At 37.9% G+C, this 27,360-nt stretch overlaps 1 protein-coding gene across 2 annotated transcripts in view; it reads right to left on the bottom strand.

Moving 5' to 3' along the window:
• Positions 1–27,360, bottom strand: part of kremen1 (kringle containing transmembrane protein 1) — a 63,918-nt gene that overhangs the window by 28,554 nt on the left and 8,004 nt on the right. For both annotated transcript variants that reach the window (XM_053228996.1, XM_053228995.1), the window contains exon 2: positions 3,503–3,665. In XM_053228996.1, coding sequence (XP_053084971.1) covers positions 3,503–3,665 — 163 coding nt within the window. The remainder of the gene's footprint in view (positions 1–3,502; positions 3,666–27,360) is intronic.

The raw sequence follows: 27,360 nt of genomic DNA, 5'->3' as shown, positions 1-27,360 counted from the left end.
TCCACTACATTAAATGTAACTAAAAAAGGATAAAGCATACAAAACAAACTGCTGTCGTACAAGCGGAATAAAACACTTTGAGACATGATGTTATATTAAAATAATCAACAGTAAATCCGCTTCAACGCAGCACTCTGTTGTTGATTACTTTTCTAAAGCACCAGAGTGTTTTACTTATTTAAAATGAAACTACGGAGCTTACTAATGTTATTAGAAGGAGCATATAAAGATTTGGGGATGGATTAATTCACAGATTTTGGGTAAGATGCTTCTGCACTTTATTCTTGCGTTAATGAGTAGACGAGTTGAGTCAGTTACAGCAGTTATAGCAGCGAATACACTAAACTCTACAGACTAAAAGAGGACGAGTGATAAATACTCTCTTTCAACATGTCAAATAAACCTTTATCACCGCTTTACATTTTTGATCTGTAACTCATCACTGGATTTTCCTCAGAACTCAAACTCACTCTGTCGCTTTGCTTGCAGCGCTCGCTTTCTGCCCTGATATTTGCGTATAAGCAAATCAAAATCTCTCATTCAGCCAAGTTTTCCTCCATCTGAGCGAGACTCGAGAGCGATCGGTGTTGCAAAACGACGAGTGAAACGTGACCTCACTCCTGCACGTGGCATTTCCATGTAAAATCAAGTGCTTTACCTTCAATCAAAACAAAAACACTCCAATGATTTTGATCAGTTTGAAACATTAACTTGAAAAAATACAAACAAACATTTAAATAATTATTCAAATAGTTTTAAACAGTAAATCACTTGTGGTATTAAAGCTAAGTAAAGTATTGCGATACAGATCAAATATTCTGAAAATGATTTGCAATATGATATTTATGCTGTATCGATATCAGCCATCTTTTATGTGTCATCTTATAACACAACGTTTTGTATTATTCTGCTTTTAAGTAAATGTTTTTGTATGAGACTTTGATGAGTAAAACTAATTCCACTTTACACCACAGCGCCCAAGAATTCTTGATTCCGATTGGTCAGAAGGTGTTGATTAATTTTCTATATAACAGCAGCCCTGACAGTAGTACAGCTGTAAATCACATGTCAGTATTAACGCACTCGTTCTAATACGCTAGCGTTTCTATAGTAACAACTTACACAGGGACTTGTACGGCTCCATATATACGGATTTAAAAAAAAAAAAACTGTGTATCGTTGATATGGTGAAGTTTTCTATAAGAAGATGTTTATGTAATATTTTTGAAAGGAATCTCCAGTGTCAGGGGTAAAGCTGTAACTTTAAAGCCGTATCCGGATGGGATCAAATTTTTACCGCTGCTCCTACGTAACTTTATTTCTGTCTGGATCAGACATGTTGGTGGTTTTCTCCATCCTCCTGAATTACTACTGTTTTTCACCAAACTCAGCGCTCGTCTGATCATTTTAGTCCCGTCCATGATTTTCTACGTAGATGTCACATCGCTTTGAAAAAAAGTTGTTTGACTGAAACGAAACGAAAAATGGAGGCTTCTCGTATACTTTGTCATTATTGTTTTATTGATTTTTCAAATTGATTTGCTCCAAACTGAAATAAAAGCCAGCGTCTCTTCTCTACTCCAGTGCCTCTTCAATCGCTTGAATGCCACGTTGTGAACAGAGCATGATCACATGACTGCGTGATGCAAACATCCGAGTCCATAGACAGTACACCCTGCTAGAAACTCACTGCTCCTGTGGTCATTTATTGCTGCCTGGATGCGAATGTTTTATCCCTGAGGATATCTGTAAAAATTTTATTATGACGTCCCACTGATAAACTAATCCTATCTGAATAGTTTTCTCTGTAACATGACAAGCTGCACGAGAGGCTGGTGAGGGAATGACTGTTTATAGCTGCTATAACGTGAAAACAGGAACTTGATTTTTGGAGGTTGCACAACATTAAATGGATAATAAATGTTGTTTAACAAATAAAAAAAAAATTTTTTTTTTTCTTTGCCAAATTGCTGTGGTATAAGTGGAAAAAAAACACTTTTTGACATGTTGCTATAGGAAAACAATCAACTTTGAGGTGATAACATTAATTCTGCTTCATCACGATCACAGTTGTTGATTGTTTTCCTATAACAGCACGCCCCAAGTGTTTTATTCCTTACTTATTAAAAGAATCTCTGTATGCTTCTCAGTTTTTTCCTGACTGTTGCATTTACCAGCTGTCAAGGATTCAAATCTAGTATTTATTTATAAAAAAAAACAAACATGAATATTTATACAGTATAAACATATAACTTGTGTCAATGTGAATAAAATCACAGCGATCATTTATGCACAAATGGGTTAAAATGTCATCTACAGACACTCTGTGCACTTTACACACTCTCTCGCTGACCTGTTCCACTTATATCCTGTTCATCATCAAACATCACCTGTCTCTGTCAGTGGATCACCTCCATCTGCTCTGCAATGGCCTGAAGTTTGGATTCTTAGACTGTAACCTGCATCCTTTCTCATTTATCATGAGCAGTGTGTGTGTGTGTGTGTATGTGTGTGTGTCGCCTTGGCGAGACTGAACCTTCCAGAGAGAATCCCAGAGTGAAAAAATGAGAGTGCTGCACTTTTGCACTTGGTTCTGGTGTGATCACACGGAGCCAGAGGTCTTCTAAAGTTTGTTTTGACACCAAGTCAGAAAACACACACACACACACACACACACACACACAGAGTACAAGCTGCATGTGGAGAGTCAACACTGGTGTGTCTTTCTGTTTTTTTCTTTTTGATGTGTTTTTCTCCTCCCTTAATCTCAGTGTCGGACGCTGCAATCCCTCTCTAGGTAATTAGAGAGAAAAAAATATGAGGACTTGTAAAGGAAAAGACAGACAGATGGCACAAATGACAGAAGTGTGAGAGGGAGAAGAGTAATGGATGACAAGAAAAATGAAACCAACGAGCGATGAAAAACAGGAAAATCGGATACACAGAGAGCGAAAGAGAAACAAGATCTAGAGAAAGAAACAGACAGAAATCAAGCAGAAGCAATAAACAGAGAGACAAAGTGAGTGAATGAGAAAACATGGAGTGGATGGAGTGAAAGACAAAATAAATAAGAGACAGAGGACAAGAAAGTGAAAGAAAAAAATAGATGACATGAGGGGTACAAAGAGAGAGAGGACAAGGGGAAAACAGATGCAAAATAAGAGAAGAGGTGAGAGACAGACAGAAAGACGTAGACAGAAAGAACTCAAGAGAAAGACAGATATACAGAAAGAGAGTGACGAAAGAAGAGAATGAATAGGATCTAGTGATAGAAAAGACAGATATGGACAAATACAGAGATAGATACAAACAGAATGGAAGACAGAAAGAGAGAGAGATGAATGAAATGATATAAAACACACACAGAGATAGATTGAAAGTGTGAGAAAGACAGATCTGTTTCCCAAGATTGAATTAAATAAAAATAAATAAATGAATCACTGTGGAGAGAATTAAGCGGAACGCTGCATGACGAAGATGTAGTAATAGATGGAACGCTGACCTGCAGAAGTTGTGAGCTCCCAGTCCTCCTTCTCCGTTCGGGTATTTCTGCGTGTTGTACGGATGCTGAAAGGTTTCGTTCCAAAAAAGACATGGCTTCCCTCCGTGTAGACTCGTCTGGTTCTGCCGACCTCGGTAGTCCTCGCCGTTCACCGTGTAGCATTCTACAACACACAAACACACACGTTTAAATGTTAGATAAACAGTATATACGCACGTTATTCTGTTCAAATGTGACCTAATTACAAAAAATGATACATATCGATATTCATGTATACTGTATTACTGTACAGCACCTAGCAAGAACTTTTGTTAAGCAGCTTAGCTGTTTCATGTCGTTTTCTACGCTAACCATTTGTCATGAAAGACATTTGTTCAAAAAACATTTTAAAAACATCCTTGCAAAATATTATACCTCTAAATGTTCATATTTACCCTGTTTATATTCTGTAAAAAGTATAGTAGCAGTTAGCAAGGAACAAACTTGCTAAGTATGCTAATATTATATTTTATGCTCAATTTAAGTAAAAGTATACACGGTCAAATTTATTTAGCAAGACCTCTTTGCTAAATGTGCTAAGAATTACCTGCTTACTTTTTTCTGTCCTAAACATAAGCTTTACTTACAAAAATAATCCATTCAGCTGTTCATATTTACACTGTTGACAGTCTGTAAAAAGGATATTAGCAGTTAGCAAGATTTAACTTGCTAAGTATGCTAATATGTTAGTGTTAATTTCCTGTTTTAGCAAATCATCACTAAAAACTATGCATATATTCATATTTACATGGTTCAATTTATATTCTGTAAAGAGTACAGAGGCTATTAGCAAGGTTTAGTTACAAAAACAACACTTTCAGCTGTTCATATGTATGCTGTTGATATTCTTTAAAAAAGGATATTAGCAGTTAGCAAGAATGAACTTGCTAAGTATGCTAATATTTTGCAGTTTATTTCACTTCCTGCATTAGCAATTAATCACTAACAATGGCAGTTGTTTGGACAGATTGCTAAGTATCTTAACTATTTCAAGTCATTTTCTATGGTAATCATTCAACATAAAGAACAACATTTGTTCATAAAACATAAGAAAAAACATACTTTCAAAATATTTCAAAATATTAGTTTCAAAATATTACACCTCTAGTAGCAGTTAGCAGGACTGAAGTATGCTAATATGTTGCTGTTTATTTTGTTTTAGCAAATCGTCACTAATGATGATAGTTGTTTGGATAAAATGCAGAAATTATGCATATATTAATATTCAAATGGTTAAATTTCTATTCTACAAAAGGACAGAGGCAATTAGTAAGACTTCTTTGCTAAATGTGCTAATAATTAACTGTTTATTTCTTTTTCTGGCTTAAACATTACATTTAATGAAAAAATAATACTTTCAGATGTTCATATTTATCATAAAAGATATTAGCAGTTAGCAGGACAAACTTCCTAAGTTTGCTATTTTGCTGTTTATTTAATTTTCTGCCTTAGCAATTAATCACCAACAAAGGCATTTGTTTAGATAATTAATAGAAATTGTTAGTATTCTAAAAAAGAAAAACAGAGCCCCAGTTAGCAATACCTACCAACTGCTAAGTATGCCAGGTATGCTAAGCTAATTTTTTCTACCTCATTTTATTATCTAATTACATTCAAAAATCATACTTGCATACACATCATATTCTGTGAAGAGTACACACTAAATTAGCAACACTTTCTTTGCTAAGCATGCTAATGTTTTAGCTACTTTTTGTCTGAAATATTTATCATAAATTGATGGCTGTCAATTCGTATTTTGCAAAGAGTACAGAGGCAGTTAGCAAGCCCTCTGTGCTAACTGTGCTAATAATTAACTGTTTACCTCATTCTGTCCTAAACATGGATTTACACAGTCAAGCCTGTGTTCAGTAAAGTGTAAAGCAGCAGTTCGCAAGACCTAACATGCTAATGGTTAGCTGTTTCCCTCACTTTCTGCCCATCCATCACTAACAATGGCAGGTATTCAGATGAATTTAACACTTTACATCCTGAATTATTTTCTACTCTTTAAAGCTGAAAATGCTTTCCAATGCTTTCTATTTGCAAATTGCATGATTGCCCAAACCTACGTCCTCAGAAGCACGGCTGATGAAGGAACAGTTACACTGTTCATATAATTATCCAATCAGCCAGTCACATGGAGGCAGCACAATGCAAAAAATCACACAGATACAGGTCAGTGCAGGTCAGGTCAGATACAACTTCAGTTACTGTTCACATCAAACATCAGAGCAAAAAACATGGGGGAAATATTTGATCTTTGACCATAACATGTGTTCGTTTGAGTATTTTAGAAACTGCTAATCACCGGAGAACAGTCTCTGGAGTTTACACAGAATCGCCAGACTGGTTCAAATAACCACTCTATACAACAGTGATGCACAGAAAAGCATCTCAGGATGCACAATATGTCAAAACTTAAGGTGGATGTCATAAAACAGCAGAAGAGCACAATGGGTTCCACTCCTGTCAGTCAGGAACAGGAATCTGATGTTACAGTGGGTACAGACTCACCCAAACTGAACAGCTGAAGATTGGAGAAACATCACCAGCACCATCAGCCTTTCTCAGCCTTTCTTGTTTGATGTGAACATTAACTGAAGCTCTTGGCATGTATCTGCATGAAGACCTATCAGCATCTTTACCACCTTAGATGTTTAAAGGACTTTAAACTGCCCCTTAAGGTGCTAAGGAACTTTTACACCTGCACCATCGAGAGCATCCTGACGGGAAGCATCACAGCCCGGTTTGGGAACAACACCAAGCAGGATAGGTGGGCTCTCCAAAGGGTGGTGTGATCAGCTGAGCGTACCTGACCTGCAGTCTATCTACAGCAATCGATACTGGACCAAGGCCAGGAAGATAGTGAAGGACCTCAGCTATCTGAACAACTGACTCTTCTCTCTGTTGAGGTCAGGGAAGCGCTTCTGCTCCATGAAGGCCAACACAGAGAGAATGAGGAGAAGCTTCTTGAAATGCTTTTTCCAACTGTATATATACATATATGTTGGCAATTTCACAGCAACTACCTCAGCCTGATGTTGCACAGCATTATATATATTTATTACAGTATAATCATACTGCTGCTGCCACCTATCTTTTATATCCCTTATATTATATTTTTATATTTTTCCTTTTCTACCTCTGGTTTATGCAAATTCTATTTAATGTCCCGGACAATCAGAAAAAGCATTTCACTGCACGTCGTACTGTGTATGGGTGTGTGTGTGTGAGACCAATAAAATTTGAATTTGAATATATGTATTTATATATAAAAAACATCTGTTCATGTTCTCTGAAGAAGCTGCATCTAGCATGACCTGCTTTCTAAGTGCATTAACGTTAACATTTAACAGTTAACCTCATTTTCTGCCTTAGCCATTCATCACCAACAATGGCGGTTGTACAAATAAAATTTAATTATGTGGAATGCCTTGAGGGGATTGGCTGAGGGTGATAATTTTTCATTTGTGTAACCAGATTTGAGCAGCTTGCGCAAATGTGTCCAGCCATGTTACCGTTGTTATTTAGCTTGTGTTAGCATGCTAGTCTGATTCTGTGCTGTGAGTCATCGCAGAGGGCATTGAGGGAGCGGAGGAGGGTGGGAGGGTGACGGATGAATCAGATATAAATAAGATTTCAGATTCAGAAATTAAATCAGGATGTTTTTATCCATCTGCAGGTCTGCACTCTTGTGAGGTGACGGTGAGGTGAGGTGAGATGAATAGGAATTACGACTATTAATCTTCCACATGATACAAAAACAAATGAAGTAGTGTAGAAGAAACAAAACGAGATTCTGCACGGCCACCCTGTGAGCAAAAACCATAACCTTTTCGCTAAAAGCTGAGGAGAAATGAGAGGCCTCTTTCCGAGTCAAAACAAACAATAAGGTAATTGTTCCTTCAAAGCGTGGACTCTGTAGATGTGAAGACTTCAAAGCATGTCATTTAGAGTTCTGCTCCGAGTGAAGGAGCTGGAATGTAGTGCATTAGCGTCTTTCAAACCGTACGGCGTCTTTCACAGCTATTAGACAATTTCCTTTCCAGTTTGTGAGTCTCGGTGATCAGGTAGACACTCACAAGCAAAGGTGTGGTGATAATGATGGTATCTGAAATAATTATCCTGTTATCATGATGCCACATGACTGTTTTTTTCCATTTAAAGCACATTGGCGCTTAAAATACGCTACTAGATTTTTGTCATTCGCACTTTGGTATTTAAAAAAAATACATATTTCATAGTTTGAAGGAATATAAATTTTCCCCAAAATTATATTGCTTCACCTCTTTATTCCCAAAAATAACCGTGATCTCTACGATCAGCAGAGATAATAATATAAAATGCCTTTAACAGATTTGTGTGGAAAGCATGTCCTAATTTTTTCGAAAAGAATAACGTGCCCAGGTTCCCTGTATTTTTTTTTTATTGTTATTGTTGACTAAATGAGGAAATAATAAAAATTCAATCAATAAGAATGTCTGTGAGTAATTTTTTTAAGACTAAAATATCCTGTGCTGGGAGAAACCTAATGTGACGGGGTGGATCACGACAACATGGCGTGTAATAACGGGATATTTGTCATGCCAGCGCCGGAATCCACCTGAAACGCCACTTCCCAGAACACATCACGGCCTGCGAACGTGAACGCCCTGCCTACAATCCCCAGCACAACACTCCACCGGCACGTTCACACTCACCTGAATTCTAACCATGCACCCCTGTTCCCAATCACACACACACACCACATATATACACAGGCTCTCAGCAAGACTCTGCGAAGTAACACTCAGTGTACGTTTACCTGACTTACCAAACCTTGCATATTGTCTCTCACTAGTCTGGTTTTTGATCTTGCCTTGTTGCTACGTTTTTGGATTTGTCCACATTATTCTGTTTGCTGATCGCCTGACTTTCTGCCTGTCCCTGCTTACGATTGTTGCTTCAGGATTAGGAATTGTTTACCTATGTCTTTTTAGTAAAAAGCTAATATACACCCATCTCCATAACAACATTTTAGTTGAAAAAGCTATTTTAAAGACTAATGAAAAGACTAATAGGTAATGAACTCTAAATTATGAATTAAATAAAGATTTATAATTGATATATCTGACTCTATTAGGTTGAATCATATGTATGTATGTATATATATATACTCACACACACACACACACATTCTGCATATATCTCTACATTCTCCAATAATACCTTGTGCCATTTTTGATTCACAGTATCATGCTTGACAGGTGTTTATCAGATGATTGCATCTTATCCGCCTCATTGAATATAATGATCTTAAATAGCACACCATTCACAGAATGACTCAAAACTGTATTATTGGGTTGGACAGTTTTCCGTTCCGCGCCTACCAACCAGTTTGATTGGCCAGATCAGGAAATTTCACCCCATCATTAAAGTCATTATTCAGTCATGGCTTTTAGCTTCCACCTATTCACCTGACAATCTGCAAACTGACATATGAAGATGAAACTGACATGTGAAAAGGTTGTCGAGGAGGTATAATTAAAGCCCAGAGTGTTCCAGAGTGGTGCTCACCTTTCAACAGAGCCTGCTATCGAAAACACAAGAAGGAAAACGCAAGAAAGCAACATCGTTTTGTTAAAACCTTCAATGTTTCAGACTCGTTTTTGTGCATTTACCCACAATCATTTTCATTGTCACTGATATTTATTTTAATTTTAGGCAGAAATCCATGCAAAAAATGTTAAAATGCCACACATGACATTTATTCAAAGCCATTCTTTCTACATAAAGAGTCAATGGGCCTCAATAGATTTAAACAAAACCAGAAATTTACTAATATAGCAAATAACAACACTAATCTGCAGGGATCAACTGTGTTCATGAAAAGTGGATGTGCAATTTATGAAAAATAATATGTTGTGTGCAAAGTCACGGTAGAACACAATATGTAAATTGGAGAAACTAAACCTTGTCTCACACGCATTCTCCAGGACACCGGCAATTAAAGATGCCAGATGCATCGAAAAAAAATTTCTGTATGAAAAATTCAATAAGAAAACAAAGTGAAAGCGGATTTTGTTAATAAGGTATATGTAACTGAAACTTTTTCAGTGGCTTGGTTTAAATTCAGTAAGCAACAGAGTTGCAATGTGTGATGAATAGCTAATATAAAACTGGAATATTAAGTCTTCATTTTAAGAAACTTTCTAATCATTATGAGATAATGAGGCATAATTCTGAAAAACTTTTACATTATTAATATGTAATAAATGGTGTAATTTTGTTTTCATTGGGTATAAAAGGACTTCCGCAAATTTAGTACCTGCTTTTCAGGAGTACTAATCTGCACATGCAATTACCATTTCTGAAATGAACATTGAGTGCAAAATGAATCCATTCAGCACTGACTCCGCCCTATATTTCGCACTTTCTGGTATACACAACCTAAACTGCATTATTCATTACGGTAAACATGCAGACAACACGTCTTCTTTATTTGAAAGATGCAACCCACTCTAGACTCTCTAGTAAATCAGCTTATGTGTGTTCTCCAAATGTTCTCAAGTTTGTACATCTATTTGCACTGAGTTCTTAATCATTAAAATGTGGATTTTTCACCTTTGAATATGTAAATACTATGAAAACTTGAATAGTATCTGAACAGCGCCACTGACCTACAAAAGTGTGGACGTGTTTTTTTTTATTCCCTCATTTCCCTTATTTTAACTTTGCAAAAGAGAAACCGTCTGTTTTCCTGTGATGTAAAGAAGGGGTGTAAATGAAGGGCAAACTCATGGCCTTTTTTTTTTTGGGTGTGATGATGATTTTAATCAAAAGCCCCAGCAATGTTGTAACATGACTGCAGCTTGCTTTCTGTAATTATAACTGCACTTGGCACAGCAGTGGGTATGTTAGGTCAAAGGGTTTCGTTTGAAAAATTGCTGATTACTGAAAAAGTGGCGAGAAACAAGGTGTGTAGCATGGTGTAACCTAGATTCACACCAGCAAGCAATAACCAAACTGTAATTTTTTTTATAGCAGTATGCAAATCTAAGACACAATTGACCAGTCAAATTGAGCTATCCACCATTTTATGCAAATTAGTTAAAATGCTGTGAACTGGTTGCATTAAACTGGCTCAGACCAATCATATGCTGCAGGTTGTCCATCATCAGCCTGCTTAACAAAAGCTAGCAAAATATGCCTTGTTTAAAGGATTATTTTAAGTAGCCCAAATAATTTAGCTATGACCAGTTCTTATAACACAGGGACTTGTGGATCATTAAGCTCTGCTAGGTGGCACTATTATTCTGCAAAGCTTTGCAAATAGTCCTCATGCAAGCTGGGAAACATTTCGAGGTCTGGGACTCAGAAGCGGTCCATGAGTCATACCGCATGTCCTCTGGAGTAATTACCATATTCTTTTTGTAATCTCAGGCCAAGCCACAAGGCGAGCAGGGAGGATGCCCTTCGGAGCCGCTCGCATTAGAGTCCTGCACACGAAGGAGAATAAAGGCGGAAAGAAAGAGAAATGGGAAGAAGAGGAAGAACAACTGTGACTTTGAGAACACTTCGTGGGTACGGAGATTGGTACCACTCAGAGCTTGGGCAGCCATCTTGCTTCTGTGGCTAACCTCTCTGAAAAAGCTTTCTCAATCTGGCTGGACTGAAATAAGCAGGGCTCGAGGAAGGGTAGTAATTAGCAGCAGTTAGGTTTGATGTGGTCGAGAGGCACCATTACTCTGCGGCGACCAGGGGAAGCAGGAATAAGAGGAACGAGATAAGAAGGTCCGTCCATGATGAATAGGGAGTTAAAAACCAACATCGTTCAAAGCGCTGCTGTTTTGGGACAAGAACTCACAAGATGCACGTGCCGGAGTGAGTTTAAGGCCGGGAGAAGAAGGTGACGGCCTCCATTCCAGTTGCAGAACCACGATCCCACTCTGTCATGAAGCAACTGTTTCCCCTGTATCGCCATGTGACGTCTTTGTTGTGGTTGGATTACAGACTTTGATGGGAAACAGAGCTCTGACCGCATTAAAGGTCGAAGTGGGGAAAAAAATGCTATAAAACACGACCACTTATGGAAAAAAAAGAAGCCCAGAACGACAAGGAAGAGAGGGAGACCCAGCGCAGGCCTTATAACCAAAAACAAGAGGGTCCTAAGAGCAGTCTTCATACACGAAGAGTTGATCACCCTGTTATTATGTTTGCAAGGATTTGAAGCTAATTGCTTCCACATTGAGCATCCAGATGCTGTCGTATCTGCGTATGAGAGAGAAAGGAGGTGGAAAAAAAAGCAGCTTCACGGTCACATGATCGATATCAAAATAAACAAGAAACAAAGGACTCCCCTCCAGCAGGGAATGCAGGTCATGCCATGTTGTGTTTACCCAAAAAAACTGCTTTGAAGGGGGATGAGATAGAGTTACACACATGCTGACTTTCATGTGTACACTCACAGAGGACAGATGCGACATAAACAACACAACTGAGTTTCTAGAAAATGGACTCTGAGGCCAGAGTAGAGGTGCTACATGCTAATCCAGGCTTTGTGTGGTTGTTAGCATCGCTGTTGTCTTAGCTGTTATAAAAAGGACACAGTGTTGACAAGGTTAGTGAGAGTTTAAATTTAAATTTCAACTCAAACTGATGAGTCCACGTTCATTTTCACATCCAAGCACTTCATTTGAGAGTCAGGAAAGCAGAACAAATCCAGAATCCCCAGTGGTTTCAGTTTAATCAGCTATAAACAAACTTGGTTATATATCACCACCAATATACTTTCTGCAGCAGTTCTTCAGCTTGACACAGCTTAAATATAAAATACTAGATTTAATTACACAGTATATAGTTTAGTGTTACATTATCTTTCCAGAAGTAGCTACTTACCGCTAAGTAGCTAGCCAATTCACCAGCAAGCTACGTACTCTTAGGTAAAATATTTTATTTTACCTAAGAGTAGCTAGCTTGCTGTTTATTTTACCTAAGAGTAGCTAGCTTGCACTTTATTTTACCTAAGAGTAGCTAGCTAATTTTATTTTACCTAAGAGTAGCTAGCTTGCACTTTATTTTACCTAAGAGTAGCTAGCTTGCTCTTTATTTTACCTAAGAGTAGCTAGCTTGCACTTTATTTTACCTAAGAGTAGCTAGCTTGCACTTTATTTTACCTAAGAGTAGCTAGCTTGCTCTTTATTTTACATAAGAGTAGCTAGCTTGCACTTTATTTTACCTAAGAGTAGCTAGCTTGCTCTTTATTTTACCTAAGAGTAGCTAGCTTGCACTTTATTTTACCTAAGAGTAGCTGGCTTGCTCTTTATTTTACCTAAGAGTAGCTAGCTTGCACTTTATTTTACCTAAGAGTAGCTAGCTTGCACTTTATTTTACCTAAGAGTAGCTAGCTTGCACTTTATTTTACCTAAGAGTAGCTGGCTTGCTCTTTATTTTACCTAAGAGTAGCTAGCTTGCACTTTATTTTACCTAAGAGTAGCTAGCTTGCTCTTTATTTTACCTAAGAGTAGCTAGCTTGCACTTTATTTTACCTAAGAGTAGCTAGCTTGCACTTTATTTTACCTAAGAGTAGCTAGCTTGCTGGTGAATTGTGTTATATACTGTGTTCAAGTATTAAAGTTCACTAGCAAGCTAGGTACATTTTTTAGTATTTATTTCAATCTAGTATATATACAAGTGGGCAGACATTAGGGTAAATCATACTGTGTAAATAAATTCATGGCAAAGCTGCTAGCAAGTTAGCGAATATTAAGTTAGCTATTGTGGTAATATCAAGTTTATTATTAGTTGATCAAATTTAATTTAAGTTCACCTTTGTTAATGCAGGAACACTTAAAACTCATCAAAGTCAGGATGTAAAGTTTTCAAGTGGTGCTACATGCTAATCCAAGCTTTGCAGTGGCTGTTTATGTGGTGGTTAGCACACATACCACATTTCTGAGTCTTCATTTGCACATCAAATCGGTTCTCCCTGGAAGATGTTTGTGTCAAGAACATCTGAAGCAGAACATCACAGGAGATGCTAATGATAAAGGGTTTGACAAAGGGACTGAGGTAAATCTATCAAGCTGAGTCTATTTTAGGGATGGTTTCTGACATTTCACAACAAGAAGAGCAGGAAATACCTGATTTAGATCCCTCAACTGGATAATACAATTTGTAGCACTTTTACCTGAACATATCTTGTGGTTTTGATGGCACTGAAGCATGCCTTGAAGGAATGGTTCACCAAGAAGAAAAAAGAAAACAAACCAACATAGCTTTTATTGTGAAATTTAGCTGATCAGCTAAGACATGTTTGGTGTCCTAGTTTTGCTTTTTAACTTTTTGTATTAGAGCCACATTTGTAATATACTGTAGCTTACAAATAATGAAAGCCTATTATCACTCAAAGCCTCCATTAATACACGTCCAAATAATTTGTTAAGCTACATAATAAGGGCACAGCAAATAATCGGGCTGTTCCAGCAGCTGGGGCTGAGAGGAGAAGCGTGAGACAACGCTAGTAGAACAAATTATTCTGTTTTCGATGTGAGAAATCTCATGCCAAACCATTCCCTCAACTCCAGAACCACATCAAACTTTGACACACTCATCCAGCATTCAGCCCATCAGTCCCTGGAGGAAGTTCCTTCCACACGAGGGAAGACAAACTGACGCTATTTAAGCATAGATGTTGGGCTGATGAACAATAATGTACAGTAAGTTAAAGACACGGTTTGAAGAGATTATTCCTACAACGGTGATCCTTTCAACGTTTAATAAATCCAAACCGTCATTTGGGACTACTTTTTTGTTCTAAATTCGGTGTTCCCCGACCAAAAACCTGAGCCAAGCCTAGGAAAAAAAACATAATTATCCCTGTTCCTGTCTCATTTTCTTGGACTCCTACCCCAGCCTGAGCAGCGTATCACATTTACCTCAAGCTAATACCCACTTACTCTAGTCTAAGAATAGCGGCACGGCTAACCACGCTAGCCACAGACCCGGGCTTCCTGTAGAAGGCGTAACTCCGAGTTTATCCAAACACACAGGCTGACCATCAAAAGAGAAACTGTAAAAGCTGGTCTCGCCTCAGTGTAAAACTCCAGCACACGAAGCGGTCGCTGGCCCGTTGGCGTTTTCACCTCTTGACTCTCCTCCATCCCACTTTCTCTCCCGCTCTCTTCCGCTTCTCATTCATGCGTCGCCTTTCATGGAGAGAGACCAAAATGGCCATTTAGCCAAAGTGTGCTGCCAGAAGCCTGCTTCTTTGATGTGTAATATCTATATATAAAAGACATAAAAATGCCTGCAGCAGCCAGTGTTGGTATTTATATTTGTTTACGACCTTTTCTTTAATGACTTACAATATAATCATGGTTTATTTAAAAAAAAGACACACAATATAATGAAAGAAAATAAGAAAAATAATCAAACAAACATACAAATAAATGTTTAACAAAAATGTATTTTATTTATTTCTGTATATATTTATTTCTACATTTACAATTACTTTTTTTTTATTCTGTCCACAGCTGTTGCATGGGCATACATGAAATATATTTATATTAAAACTTATTTTTAAAAAAATCCACATTAAAATGAAATTATATACCTATACCTAGTGGTAAATAAAAGTGAAAAAAATGAAGAAGGATGTATTTCAGGCTTATATTTATTTGTTTGTTTGTTTAGTGTTGCATTTATTTATTTACTCGATGTTTAGGAATTTCTGTCCCACATCCATCCATCTATCCATCCATCTAGCCATCCATTCATTCATCTATCTATCCATCTATCTACCTACCTACTAACCATCCGGTCCTAAAAATTAGTTTTTGGTTTCACTTAAAAATGTAAGATTTCCTCAGAAACACTGTCCAGTTATCTAATTTGATCTAATTTGATCTAAAAATTCGTTCACATAATTAAGACACTTTGGCTTATTTCAGGAAGCAAATTTGCATTAGTGGTGATTATTAAACATTTCTGAATATAACAAAATCTTCTCGGAAATCCTGATAGGTTAGCTTATTTTAGCTAACTAGCTAGTTGTAATAGTAAACATTTTGAATATTTATGACTAAGAATCCTTTCAGGAATCCTGTCAGATCATGCCAGCTATAGATAGCATTAGCAGTGAAGATTATTTATATTTAGAAATATGACTACATATATGACTATTCTCTTAGAAATCCTGTCAGGATTTCTCATGTTAGTTCTCTGGCTAGTGTTTACAGTGAACGTTTGTGAATATGAACTAAAAATCCTCTCAGAAACCCTGTCAAGTTAGTGTTTAGTTAGTGCATGTTAGCCACCTAGCAGTGAAGATTATTAACATTTATGACTATGATTAATAATCCATCATTTAGCTCCTGTGTTAGCCTGCCAGCTAGCATTTGCAGTGTAGATTACAGACATAGCTAACATGAGCTAACCTGCCAGGATCTCTGAGAGGACTTTAGCGCATGGTAATAAAAAAAAAAATAAAATAAAATAATTAAATCCTGTCAGAAATGTTATGTTCTTCTAAATTTTGTCCAAAATGACGGAAGTCAGTTGTCCTAAGAGTGAAGTAAGAGTGGCACTGTGGATGTTGAATAACTGCTCATATATTCTTCAAAACAGACATATGTAGTTATATTTTATGTTTATGTTATGTTAGTTTATGTTTATATTGTATGTTGGTTTTTCTGATGTTTCTAGTATTTTGAATGAGTAACCTGAGGCCTTCTGGCTCACGTCACACACACTGTGATGATTTAACGCTTCAAATTCAAGCGTAGAAGGAGCGCGGCTACAGCCAGAGCCACAGAGACCATCAGGCACGGCTTCAGAAGCCCGGGTTCAAAAAGCTCCTTTTCAGTTTGCACGATGGTTCCGAGGCCTGCGGGATTTTTTTTTTATTGTGGCTCTCCGAGTCTGGAAAGCGTGATTAAAGCACCGCACCGCGAGAGATGAGCTCTGGGAGGTTAGGAGGTTAAATAAATAGCACGCTAATCACAGGCTAGTGCTGCACACACCACTAAACTCATTCAAACCGGCTCTGACAGCAGGGTAAACAACAGAGAACACGATGACAGGAGAGGAGAGCAGAAGAGAGGAGAGGAGAGGAGAGGAGGAAAGGACAGGAGACATAAAGAGAGAAGTGGAAAGATAAAGAGAGGAGAGGAGAGATAGAGAGAGGAGAGGAGAGGAGAGATGAAGAGAGGAGAGGAGAGGAGAGGAGAGGAGAGGAGAGAGAGAGGGATGAAGAAAGGAGAGATGAGGAGAGGAGATCTAAAGAAAGGAGAGGAGAGAATAGAGGAGAAGAGAGGAGAGGCGAGGAGACGAAGAAAGGAGAGGAGAGGAGAGAAGAGCTAAAGAGAGGAGAGTAGAGGTGAGGAAAGGAGAGCAGAGGAGAGGAGAGATAAAGAGAGAAGAGGGGAGAGGACAGGAGAGGAAGGAGATGAAGAGAGGAGAGAAGAGACAGAGAGGAGAGATGAGGAGAGGAAAGATAAAGAGAACAGAAAAGAGCAGAAGAGATAAAGAGAGGAGAGAAGAGATGAAGAGAGCAGAGAAGAGATAAAGAGAGGAGAGGAAAGATAAAGAGAACAGAGGAGAGCAGAGGAGAGGAGAGATGAAGAGAGGAGAGGAGAAAGAGTGGAGGAGATGAGAGGAGAGATAAAAAGAGGACAGTAGAAAAGAGATAAGGAGAGGAGATAAAAAAAAGGATACAATAGAAAATGAAAAGAGGAGATATAAAAAGGAGAGGAGATTCAACTTAAGAGAGGAAAGAAAGAAGAGAGAAAAAAGAGGAGCGATCAGAGACAAGGAGAAGAAAGGTAACACTGCAAAAGAGAAAAAGAGAAGAACAGAGAGAAGTGAGAGATGACTAGGAAGAGATGGAGGGAGGAAGAAAAGAAAAGGAAATTAAAGAAAAGAAATTAATGAGAAATAAAAGAGATGTGAAGAGAACATGAGAAGAGTCAGACAGATCAGAAAGAAAGAGAAGATCAGAGAAGTCTTCTAAAGGGATTTACACCACAGTCACTTGTTCCAAATTACACAGTGCATTTGGGACAGATCCATTCAAAATCGGAAAATACATGAACGAAAGGATGAAACGAAAAGAGAGAGAGTCAAAGAGATGGAGAGAGACAGAGAGAGAGAGAGAGAGAGAGAGAGAGAGAGACAGATAGACAGAGAGAGAGAGAGTGTAAAAGTGGAGGACCTGTCACTCTTCTGGCTCCCTCTTTAAGTGCACTACTTCTCCCCTCAGTGAAGTAACACTCGCTTTAATTTACATTTCCCTTTGTGATGGCTGGGGTCAAGAAGCCAAACCTCATAAAAATAACAGCACAACAAAGATACGTCACGCCCACCCGGAGTCCGTCCAAATGTGCTCCGGAGAGACCAAACAAGCCTGCATACACACAGTGAGGAAATCTGATAGGTCTGAGAAACATGTGTGTGTGTGTGTAAGGGTTATGTATGCTGTCTAGTCTGTCAGCATTGCGAAGAAGTGTTGATGGACGTCGGCCAAGTCTGGGATCAGTCCATTTAAAGGAACAGTTCCAAAATACTGAAAGTGCAACATTCAGCCCAGATGAAGTCAATCAACCAAGACATGTTTAGTGTCTGATATTTGCTTCTATAGTTTATCTGGAACTGCTTCAAAGTAAAGGAAGTCTACCTCACAGAAGTACACGCCCTAATCTTTATACGCTTTGCCTTGAATGACATCATGAAGCTGCGTCATTTCATTTTAAAATAAACTCAAGGCAACTGGCTGAATGAATTTTACTACTCAGTCTAATTAGCGTGCACAGATTACGGACGCACAATATGTTACCTCGCAGGTATTCATAGCAAGAGAAAAATAACGACGCTAGCTGGACTCGAATATCTTTTACATGAGATGACAGCTCATAGCCGAAACGTTGGGTAACAACTTGCTACCGAGCTCGCCATACACTATGGCATTACGTTAGCTACCACTTTTTAACCTCGTTAACTGGGTTTCTGGGGGGACGACAATATGATACTGCGCAGAATACTGGAGCTTCCACTTGCCCAGTGGGCTAGCTAATAAATGTATAATTTGTCCATCCCTGATAAAGAGTCTAGATGGTGGTTTGTAAAACATCAGCGGTATAAACACAGCCATCTGGTAGCCAATTTGTTAGCACAGGAGCACAGTGTGTTGATTGTGAATGTGTCAGTAGAGCTCTAGCAACGCACTGCTAAACAAATTCGAGTGATTTAGAACATAATGTAATTGCATAGCTTCTTAGATGTAGCCTGTGCTAGCCTACAGTATGTCTGTTATTGCCTTTATGTTCTATTACACTTGTGGTAAATATTTTCCAACATACTGAGAAAAAACATTTCGAGGCGTAATTATTTTGGAAAAATTCAACCTCAGACTTTACAGAATTTCTGAAGACAAGGACTCGATCGTTTATCTTTCATAAAAGTCACTGATGCGTAATGGATTCCAGTAAAGCAAAATGTCAAATATATCAGGCTAGTTTTCTTGCTAACTAGGTATCATTATGGCTATATTAATACTTCATCTGATGACAGAAGAAGCCAGCATTAGTTGCTGTGCTCTGGTGTCATGTCAGAAAGAACTCTATCTGTCCAAAATGGCCGACCCATAACGTTCCAAAGCTACGTGGTGAGGTTTTATTGATGCTTTTAGATTACAGTGTGTTCTAAACCAGATACATTATCCTCATAGCACTAAATACAAACATGTTTCGGATGATCGACTACATTTCAGGGGTACGTGCGAAAGTCTGACACGTTTCATTTTTGACCTGTTCCTTTAAGAGTTTGCTTTTTCGTCTCTGACCCTGGATCAGTGTCTGTCACTGACACGCTAACAGCTTGAAGCGCTGTCATGCGCTCTAATGGAAAACCAGTGGCTGTGTGTGGGTGTCGATGTGTGAAATCATGCCCATTTGAAATGACTCCTACTCCAACTCCAGAGTGGCTCAACAGATTCCAAAAACAAACCAAAAAAGGCACAAGAAGCGTACATTAATCCACTCCTTCCAAACAGCATTCCTTTTTTTTTGCCCTCCTCCCTCCTTTTTTGAAACTGCATCACTGCGGTCGTGTTCCAAAATATTTCTGATAGCACACTAGGACTCATTGTTGAGTTCAAAGAGTGTCATCGGTTTAATGGCTCTCGACGCCCAGTTATTATAGTCCCACAGCCCACAGACGGGAAGAACAGCTCAACTATGAGAACTTTCTACAACCCAGGCGAATGTCTGGAAATGTTTGAAATGAATATTGTAGACACTGCAGTGGCAGTCTCCTGATAAATAGCTAGCTGGCCTGGTAGTTAGCTAATTGCGAGTCATATTAACTAACTAATATGCTAGCTAGCTATTTAGGTAATTAGCTAACAATGAGTGATATTAACTAATTACCATTCTAGCTAGCTGTTTAGGTAGTTACCTGATAACATGTCATATTAGCTAACTAATATCCTAGCTAGTTATTTAGGTACTAAGCTTATAATGAGAGATATTAGCTAATTACCACGATAGCTAGCCATTTAGGTGATTATCTAATAACTACAAAGTGATATTAGCTAATAACTATGAAGTGATATTAGCTACCTAAGGTTCTAGCTAGCTATTTAGGTAGTTACCTAATAATGAGTAATATTAGCTAACTATCATGCTAGCTAGTTACCTAACAATGAGTGACATTGGTGCTACAAGGCTCATATAAAATTATTTTAGCTAACTACCAAGCTAGCTATTTAGTGTTACACTCAGAGCGAAACTTGACAGCAGCTATAACCTAGCCTAACTAGGTACCTATTTAGCTATGAGAGTTTATCTATTAGATTGTTCAAAAGGTGGGCCTTCCTAGACAAGCGTGAGGTAGATCAGTGGTTTTAATCTATGATAAAGATGAATGAAATTGGAATAATAACCAGCCAGGAACATCACCAAGATGACTGCCAAGTGGACAGACTTTACTAGAAGTACATTGGTATTCGTGAAAAATATAAAGTAAAAAATTTAGTAGTGAAAAACTAGACAAAAATGTGAAGATATTCAGAGAAAAATTACAGAAGAACAAGAATTTTGTCTGACTGATGATGAATCGTATTCAATATGTCCAGGGACATAAACTAACAAGGTTAAAAAAAAAAAGGTCAGGTTTTGATGTCGTTAATAAGTATATTCTAGAAAACCCATGAAATCCACTGTGGCTTTATTAATGAGGCCTCAGAGTTCTACTGAACTTGAAATGAACTAAAACCTCATGGTCTAAGTTTTCCAAGTTTTTCAGCTTTCACCCCTGAAAGCCAAACACCCATCAACCCAACAATTTCTACAACAAACCCAAACAAATATCGTGTGCTCTACATGTTTGGGATTGCTCAGAGGTCTGTGGAATGTTTCCTCTGTTTTCGCACCCTTTCTGAACAGGCTTGCCAGTTCCCTTTTCTCCTGCCAACATTAGATTATTTTTGTTTGTTGGATAATTTTGCGGTGTGTGCCAAGGTCTGTCGACTCCTGTACAGGCAGCTCCCTTCCTACCCAAAAACCCCAAACATCAGAATTACAGGAAAAGCTCCAGAGTTCCTGTCACATGAACCTTCCAAAATCCAATTTGTGTGGAATACTGGCTTTGCTGAGCTAAAAATTGCCCAATAACTGAATACTGTTAGCTAAACAAGCAAGCGAACAGAACATCAATGTAGCAACTGTGTCCTTTTCATACTATCATGCTAGCATTAGAGTTTCCTTTTGCAATAATTGCTTAGAGTTTATGATATTAGCACATTATTAGATTTACCAAAAAAAGATAACAAACTTTTGAACAAATGTCCTTGGTCTTAAAAAAAAAAAAACCCTGAAAAATCACAAAATCAAAAATCCCATTTTACCATCAATTAAGAGCTAACTAACTAATGCTAACTAGCTAAACATTGTTGCACGTGTTTACTGTCAGACTGCATTACGTTTACTAGCTTACATTTAGATAGCTAATGTAATGTGACCTGATAGACACTAAGTGTAGCTTGGTAGCTAGACAGCTAGCAACGTTACTTGAAAGACAGAACAGAATTTTGCTAGCTATGGAAATGTGACCTGACAGACACAGAATGTAGTTTTGTAGTTAGACAGCTAGTTATTTCACTTGAAAGAACAGAATTTAGCTAGTTAACAAAATGTGACCTGACAGATATTAAGTGTAGCTTGGTAGCCAGTCAGCTAGCTATGTTACTTTATAGAACAGAACTATAGCTAGCTAATGAAATGTGACCTAACTAGACAGTGATTATAACTTGCTAGCTAGCATTAGTTAGTCAGGAAAACACTTGAAACAACTGTTAATAATCTACAAATATATAGAAAGATTAATCTTACTCGCAGCGGTAGAAAATATTAATTACAAGTAGCTTTGGAAGCTTTTTAAATTGTAAACAAAAATCTAAAAATGGCATCTATATAATAATATAATAATTATCCGGTACATCATATTATCAACACTTGTGTCATACACGCCTAACCACTTGGCTTAGCAACCAGAACACTCATTAAGAAAACCAAAACATGATGTTGATGAAACGAAAATTAAGACAACAACTCATCACCATGACACACCTATTAACCTATTATCTTTAAAAAAGACTTCACAGTTGAAATGTAAGCAATTATTATAAATAAATTAGAATCAGCTGACTTATCAAAAAACACCTCCGAATTGCTATGGAATTGACTTCCAAAGCACAATAACACACATAAAGACAGCTACAGGTACAACAACAAGCAAGTACAGGTACACATTAAGCCTTAAACAGCCACACACACACACACACACACACACACACACACACACACCTGTTTCACATCGCTGAGCTTTGGCCCAGGTTTATTGGTATTGAAGGAATGTTAATTATATGTGGTTTCGTCCTAACAGGCGTGCGTTAGGATCGTCGCAGAGCATGTGTACGCAGCGTTAGCGCTATCTTCCCTTTAGATCTGACGGACACTGATTACAGGACACACCACAGCAGGAGGAAGAAGTGTGTGTGTGTGTGTGTGTGTGTGTGTGTGTGCGTGTGTTTGTTACTCTACTGGTCAGGACTAAAGGTTTATGTTTAGCTTTGTGTATAAACTTGGAGACCTTTGTGTGTATAGTATGTACAGAATTAGAAGGGTTAACTGGTTTGGTTCTCTCTCTGGGGGAACTCTTAAAGGTTCCATGTAGAACCCTGCAACAGAAAAAGGTAAGGTTGAAAAGGTAGTACCGAAAAACAAGTTGCTTTTATTAGGCTTTTTATGAGAAATGCCTAGTTTAAAGCAGCAGTATGTAACTTTTGGGGCCCTCCTCGGTACAAAAAATGTTTTGGTATCTGAGTCTAACTGTGAGAATATAAAAGTCAGAAAGTCCAAAAGTTTAAAAAATAAAAATAAAAATAATAAAAAAAAAAAACCACTCAAGCCACGTCTGACTCTGAATTAGTATTTTACATTATCAGGGCTAGAACACCATTTATTTTTGTTATTATTATTTCTTCCCTAATGGCTCAACAATCCTATTTCCTAATTTTTGGATCAAACTGGATTTTTAAATCAGCAAATATATTTGTACTTTTATTATAATTTTTAAATATTTTTTTGAGATGTTTGTTTAGAACATTTCATTTTAGAATTTATCATTATTATAAATAATAATTTGGCAGGTAACTTTATTTATCCATCAATATGATTCTTTTTTCCAGTAACCACATTTACAACAACAGATAACATTTTTTAAATTTTGTAAAATGAACAGTCCATAGCCAAAAGGAGATCTTGTATTTGATCCGTTTAACAAAATGTTACATACTGCAGCTTTATTGAACTGAAGCCAATATGTGATAACTCTTCTCTCCTAATTATCTGCTATTTAGAGATTATTGTCTTCAGTTAAACTAGGATATCTATCTAATCTGTGTTCTTCAAAATGGCTGAACACTGAAGATGAGCTATAAAAAAAAACAAGATGAATTTTGCAGTCATTTATTATCGTATTATTAAGTAACAAAGCAATGTGACAATGTGAGCTTTGCGGCACTGTCGCACCCTAGAATTTCCACACGATTTATTTTAAAAATGGGATTTTTAACTTAATTAATTTCATAATTAACTTTGTTAATTTAACAATGCATTAAAATGTTGTAATTTGTAAATGAATTCTTTCCCCTCCAAGGTTCTTCAAAGCCACCAGTAATGTAGTGTCATTAATCCTGCTTTAAAGGCCCAGACAGTGAGAGTACATTCACTCTGCAGAGCCGTAGATCTAAAATGGAGAAGGTGCTAATTGTGTGCATGCATGAGAATTTATATAACACTCCCTGTCCCAACTAAAATGATTATGTAAATCTGGCATGCAGTCAGACGGGAAGCTGGATTAGATGATATAACTATCTTTTGTTTTTGTAATTTTTCCTGTTTGTTTCTAGCAACCAACTGAGACAATTGATCAAGCACATGAAATGAATAATAAATGTCTAATGTAACAAATTCTAAACTGGATCAGGTTCACAGAACTGAATTATGAACCGGATCTGATTTATATAACTGAATCAAGTTGAGTGTGAACTGAACCACAGTTTATAAAACAGACTCACATCAATTAACAACTGATTCAGATTTGCAGAACTCAAACATTTACATCTATGGCATTTGCCCTCATCTAGAGCAACTTACCTTTATCTCATTAATACAACTAGCAGTCTATAAGAGTCTTGCTCAAAGGCCCAGAAGTGGTAGCTTGGAAGTGCTAGGATTTGAACTCACAACCTCCCAACCAGTAGTCCAAAGTCTTAACCACTGAGCTACAATCAGAGTTCATTCTGAGCTGAATCAAATTACCAAAACTGAATTAAATGAATTCTGATCTTGAATCTGGAGTCATGTCTGTGTCTGGGCCTCTGGCAAAAAAAAAAAAAAAAAACAAGCAACATTCTGCTTCCTCACCCACAGCGTGTTCCTGTTAATTCTGAGCTGAATCAACTTTATAAAACTAAATCGACTTGATTCTTATCTGACTCAGGTTTACAGAAATGAATGGACCATTTCTTGGAGAAAGTTGGGAAAATAGTTTTTTTTTTTTTGCTGGAACAAAGATATGAAGTGGAAAGATGGAAAGAAAATACATGCAGCAGTTTGTCTAACCGTCTGCATTCCTCTGAGATCTGATATCAACAGTAGCCTCTTTTTTTATGTAACGCTTTGTCAGTCAGCTATGCTGTTCCCACTTTATCTCTTTCCACACTCCACTCCACATTTATCTGATCCTGCCTTTCAAACACGCACAGAAAGGCCTGCGCATGCTGCGCCTCGTCCTCATCCTGTCCTTTTTTCTCTCTGTCTATCTCTCGGTCTTTGTGCAAAAATGTCCTCCAGCCTGCAACTCCGTGCACACACACAGACACGCACACACATATGCACACACCACCACTTTAACCAATGGCGTGAAAAAAAGGGAATAAAAACCACCATATGTGGCGTGGATAGTATACGTGAAAAGAAAAGCAGACAGTCTGAAACAAAACAGGGACAAAAGCTAACAAAAGCAACTGCACAAGACGCAGCACGATCGACGTCTCTCGCCCTCGGGGCCCGAATCAACTCCAGGTCAGTTGCACAAAGAGACAGAGAGACAGCACTCCGCCTGGGAAAGAACGACAGAGCAGAAAAAGAAAGAGAGAAAAAGGGGCATCCTGGTATCATCAGAGTGCAGGATCAGGTTCAGGGATTTATTCATGTCCATGAGATTTAGTTTCACATCACCGGCACATCACGAGCAGCTAAAGTGACCCATATTCATCCCACACGCACAGGCCAGAGTAAACCGGGGCTTAGCTCGGATTAGATTACATCCTGTTCTTAACCGCTGATTTCAATACACACATACACACAGACACACAGACACACACACATACACACACACATTGGCAGTGAGAGCAAAACACAATAGAGAGAAAGAGAGCGGCAATGTTTAAGCGCCAGATAAATGTCTGTGATATAATAAAAGGAGGAGACGAGTCGCAACACTGAACCTCAACAAACGAAACTGTTTAAACTGAATCACTGAATTTAACGAAGTTTAAAATTAAATGAATTTCCCAAAGGTGTCATATTATTACATGCTAAAATGTTCAAACTGAACTGTTCAGAGAGTTTTCAGACTAATTCTTGCCTTCACCTTGTAGGAAGTGATTTATGCCTCATGTCAAGTTAATTCACCTGATTCGAGTAACATCCGAACTAAAGCACGCTTGCAGAATGGTCCAACTTACGTCAAATGAAGCATGTCCGTTATCTGAAGTTTGTTTTTTTGTTTTGTGCTGGACCTGCAATGCTAATGTAGCTAACAAACAAGGGAAGCGTATAGCCTCCAGTTTAGCATCATCACACACTCACCTCAAAACACGTTGTTCGGCTCAGTAATACATCAACAGTTTCTTAAAATAGCTATAAGTCCACATAAAAAAAATAAATAAATAAATACACAATTCAAATTCGAACTTTATTATCATCCAAATCACTCTAATTTTAAGCCACGCCTCCTCCCTGAACCTAATGCAGACACAATGCGACATCACACTGTACCTTATTTATGAACTGAATCAAGTTTATAGAGCTTATAGAGCAAGTTTATAAACTGATTCACTTTTAGAGATGATAGAGATGAATCTGAATCACTTCTAAGCTGATTCAACTAAAAAAGTAAATTCTGATCTGAGTCTCACTTTATACTGAGACTTTTCTACAAGTTTATACAAGTGAACTGAATTAATTCTACATTAGTTCAAGTTTATAGAAGTGAACCAAGTCAATTAAAAACTGTGTGTGTGTGTGTGTGTAGATCTGAATAAATTCTGAACTGACAATCAATCAAGTAATATCTGATATGAATCTTATTTATGGATAACTGAATCAAGTCGATCGTGGACTGAACCAAGTTTATAAAACTGACATGTTACAATTTTGTACTGAATCAGTTTTACAGAAGTGAATCAGAAATAGTTCTGAGCTGAATCAAGTTGATCAAACTGAATGAATCACTTCTGTTGTGACTCAAGCATACAGCACAGAATCAAGTCGATTCTGATCTATGGAAAATGGAACTGAATCGAGTCAGGTGTGAAGTTGTGCAAAATGAACTGAACAAAGTCAAGTATGAACTGATTCACATTCATCTGAATCCTGAGTCCAGTCCGTGTCAGGGCCTGTCGCAAAAAAACAAGAGGAAAGGCGACAATTTGCTTCCTCACCCACAAAGTGTTCCTGGCCAGAGGAGGCAGGGAGGGACGGTCTGGCATTTTATATTTTCAGCACCGGCCTTTTATTTTCCTCCCCACTTCCCCCGTTCGTGTCGAACGTACACTCCAGTGGCGGAGGACCAAAGTCAGCCTTCGTCTTGCGGTGAAAAAGTTCACGACGCAGGTCGAGTTCGTGAAACTGCACTGTTTCTGGTCATGGAGCCTGAAATCAGAGTTCTATGGCTGACCACATAAGTACATGTTAGCTTTTTAAAAATGCTAAAATGTGGCCAGCGTGGACATGGGAATGACGGAGACTCCCAGCAGATGACATAGACTCACTGAGGCCTTGTTTTGAAGGACATAAACCATATGAGGTTACTCAACCAAACCCTTGAGGTCACAAGGTCAAAGGATAGCAGTGGCTGGTCAAAGGCCGGTCAAGGTCAAAGGTCACAGTGAGTAGCGATTTGAGTAGATGATCAAATATCAGTCTTAAAGAACATCATACACATGTTCATGTTCCTTTTTATCCTTTTTTGGCTACTTTGTGAAGTGAGACAAC

Source organism: Pangasianodon hypophthalmus, chromosome 24, assembly GCF_027358585.1.
Source record: "Pangasianodon hypophthalmus isolate fPanHyp1 chromosome 24, fPanHyp1.pri, whole genome shotgun sequence".
Classification (NCBI taxonomy): Eukaryota; Metazoa; Chordata; class Actinopteri; order Siluriformes; family Pangasiidae; genus Pangasianodon; species Pangasianodon hypophthalmus.
The sequence above is the reverse complement of the archived record's forward strand: the minus strand, read 5'-3'. Positions and strand labels throughout refer to the sequence as shown.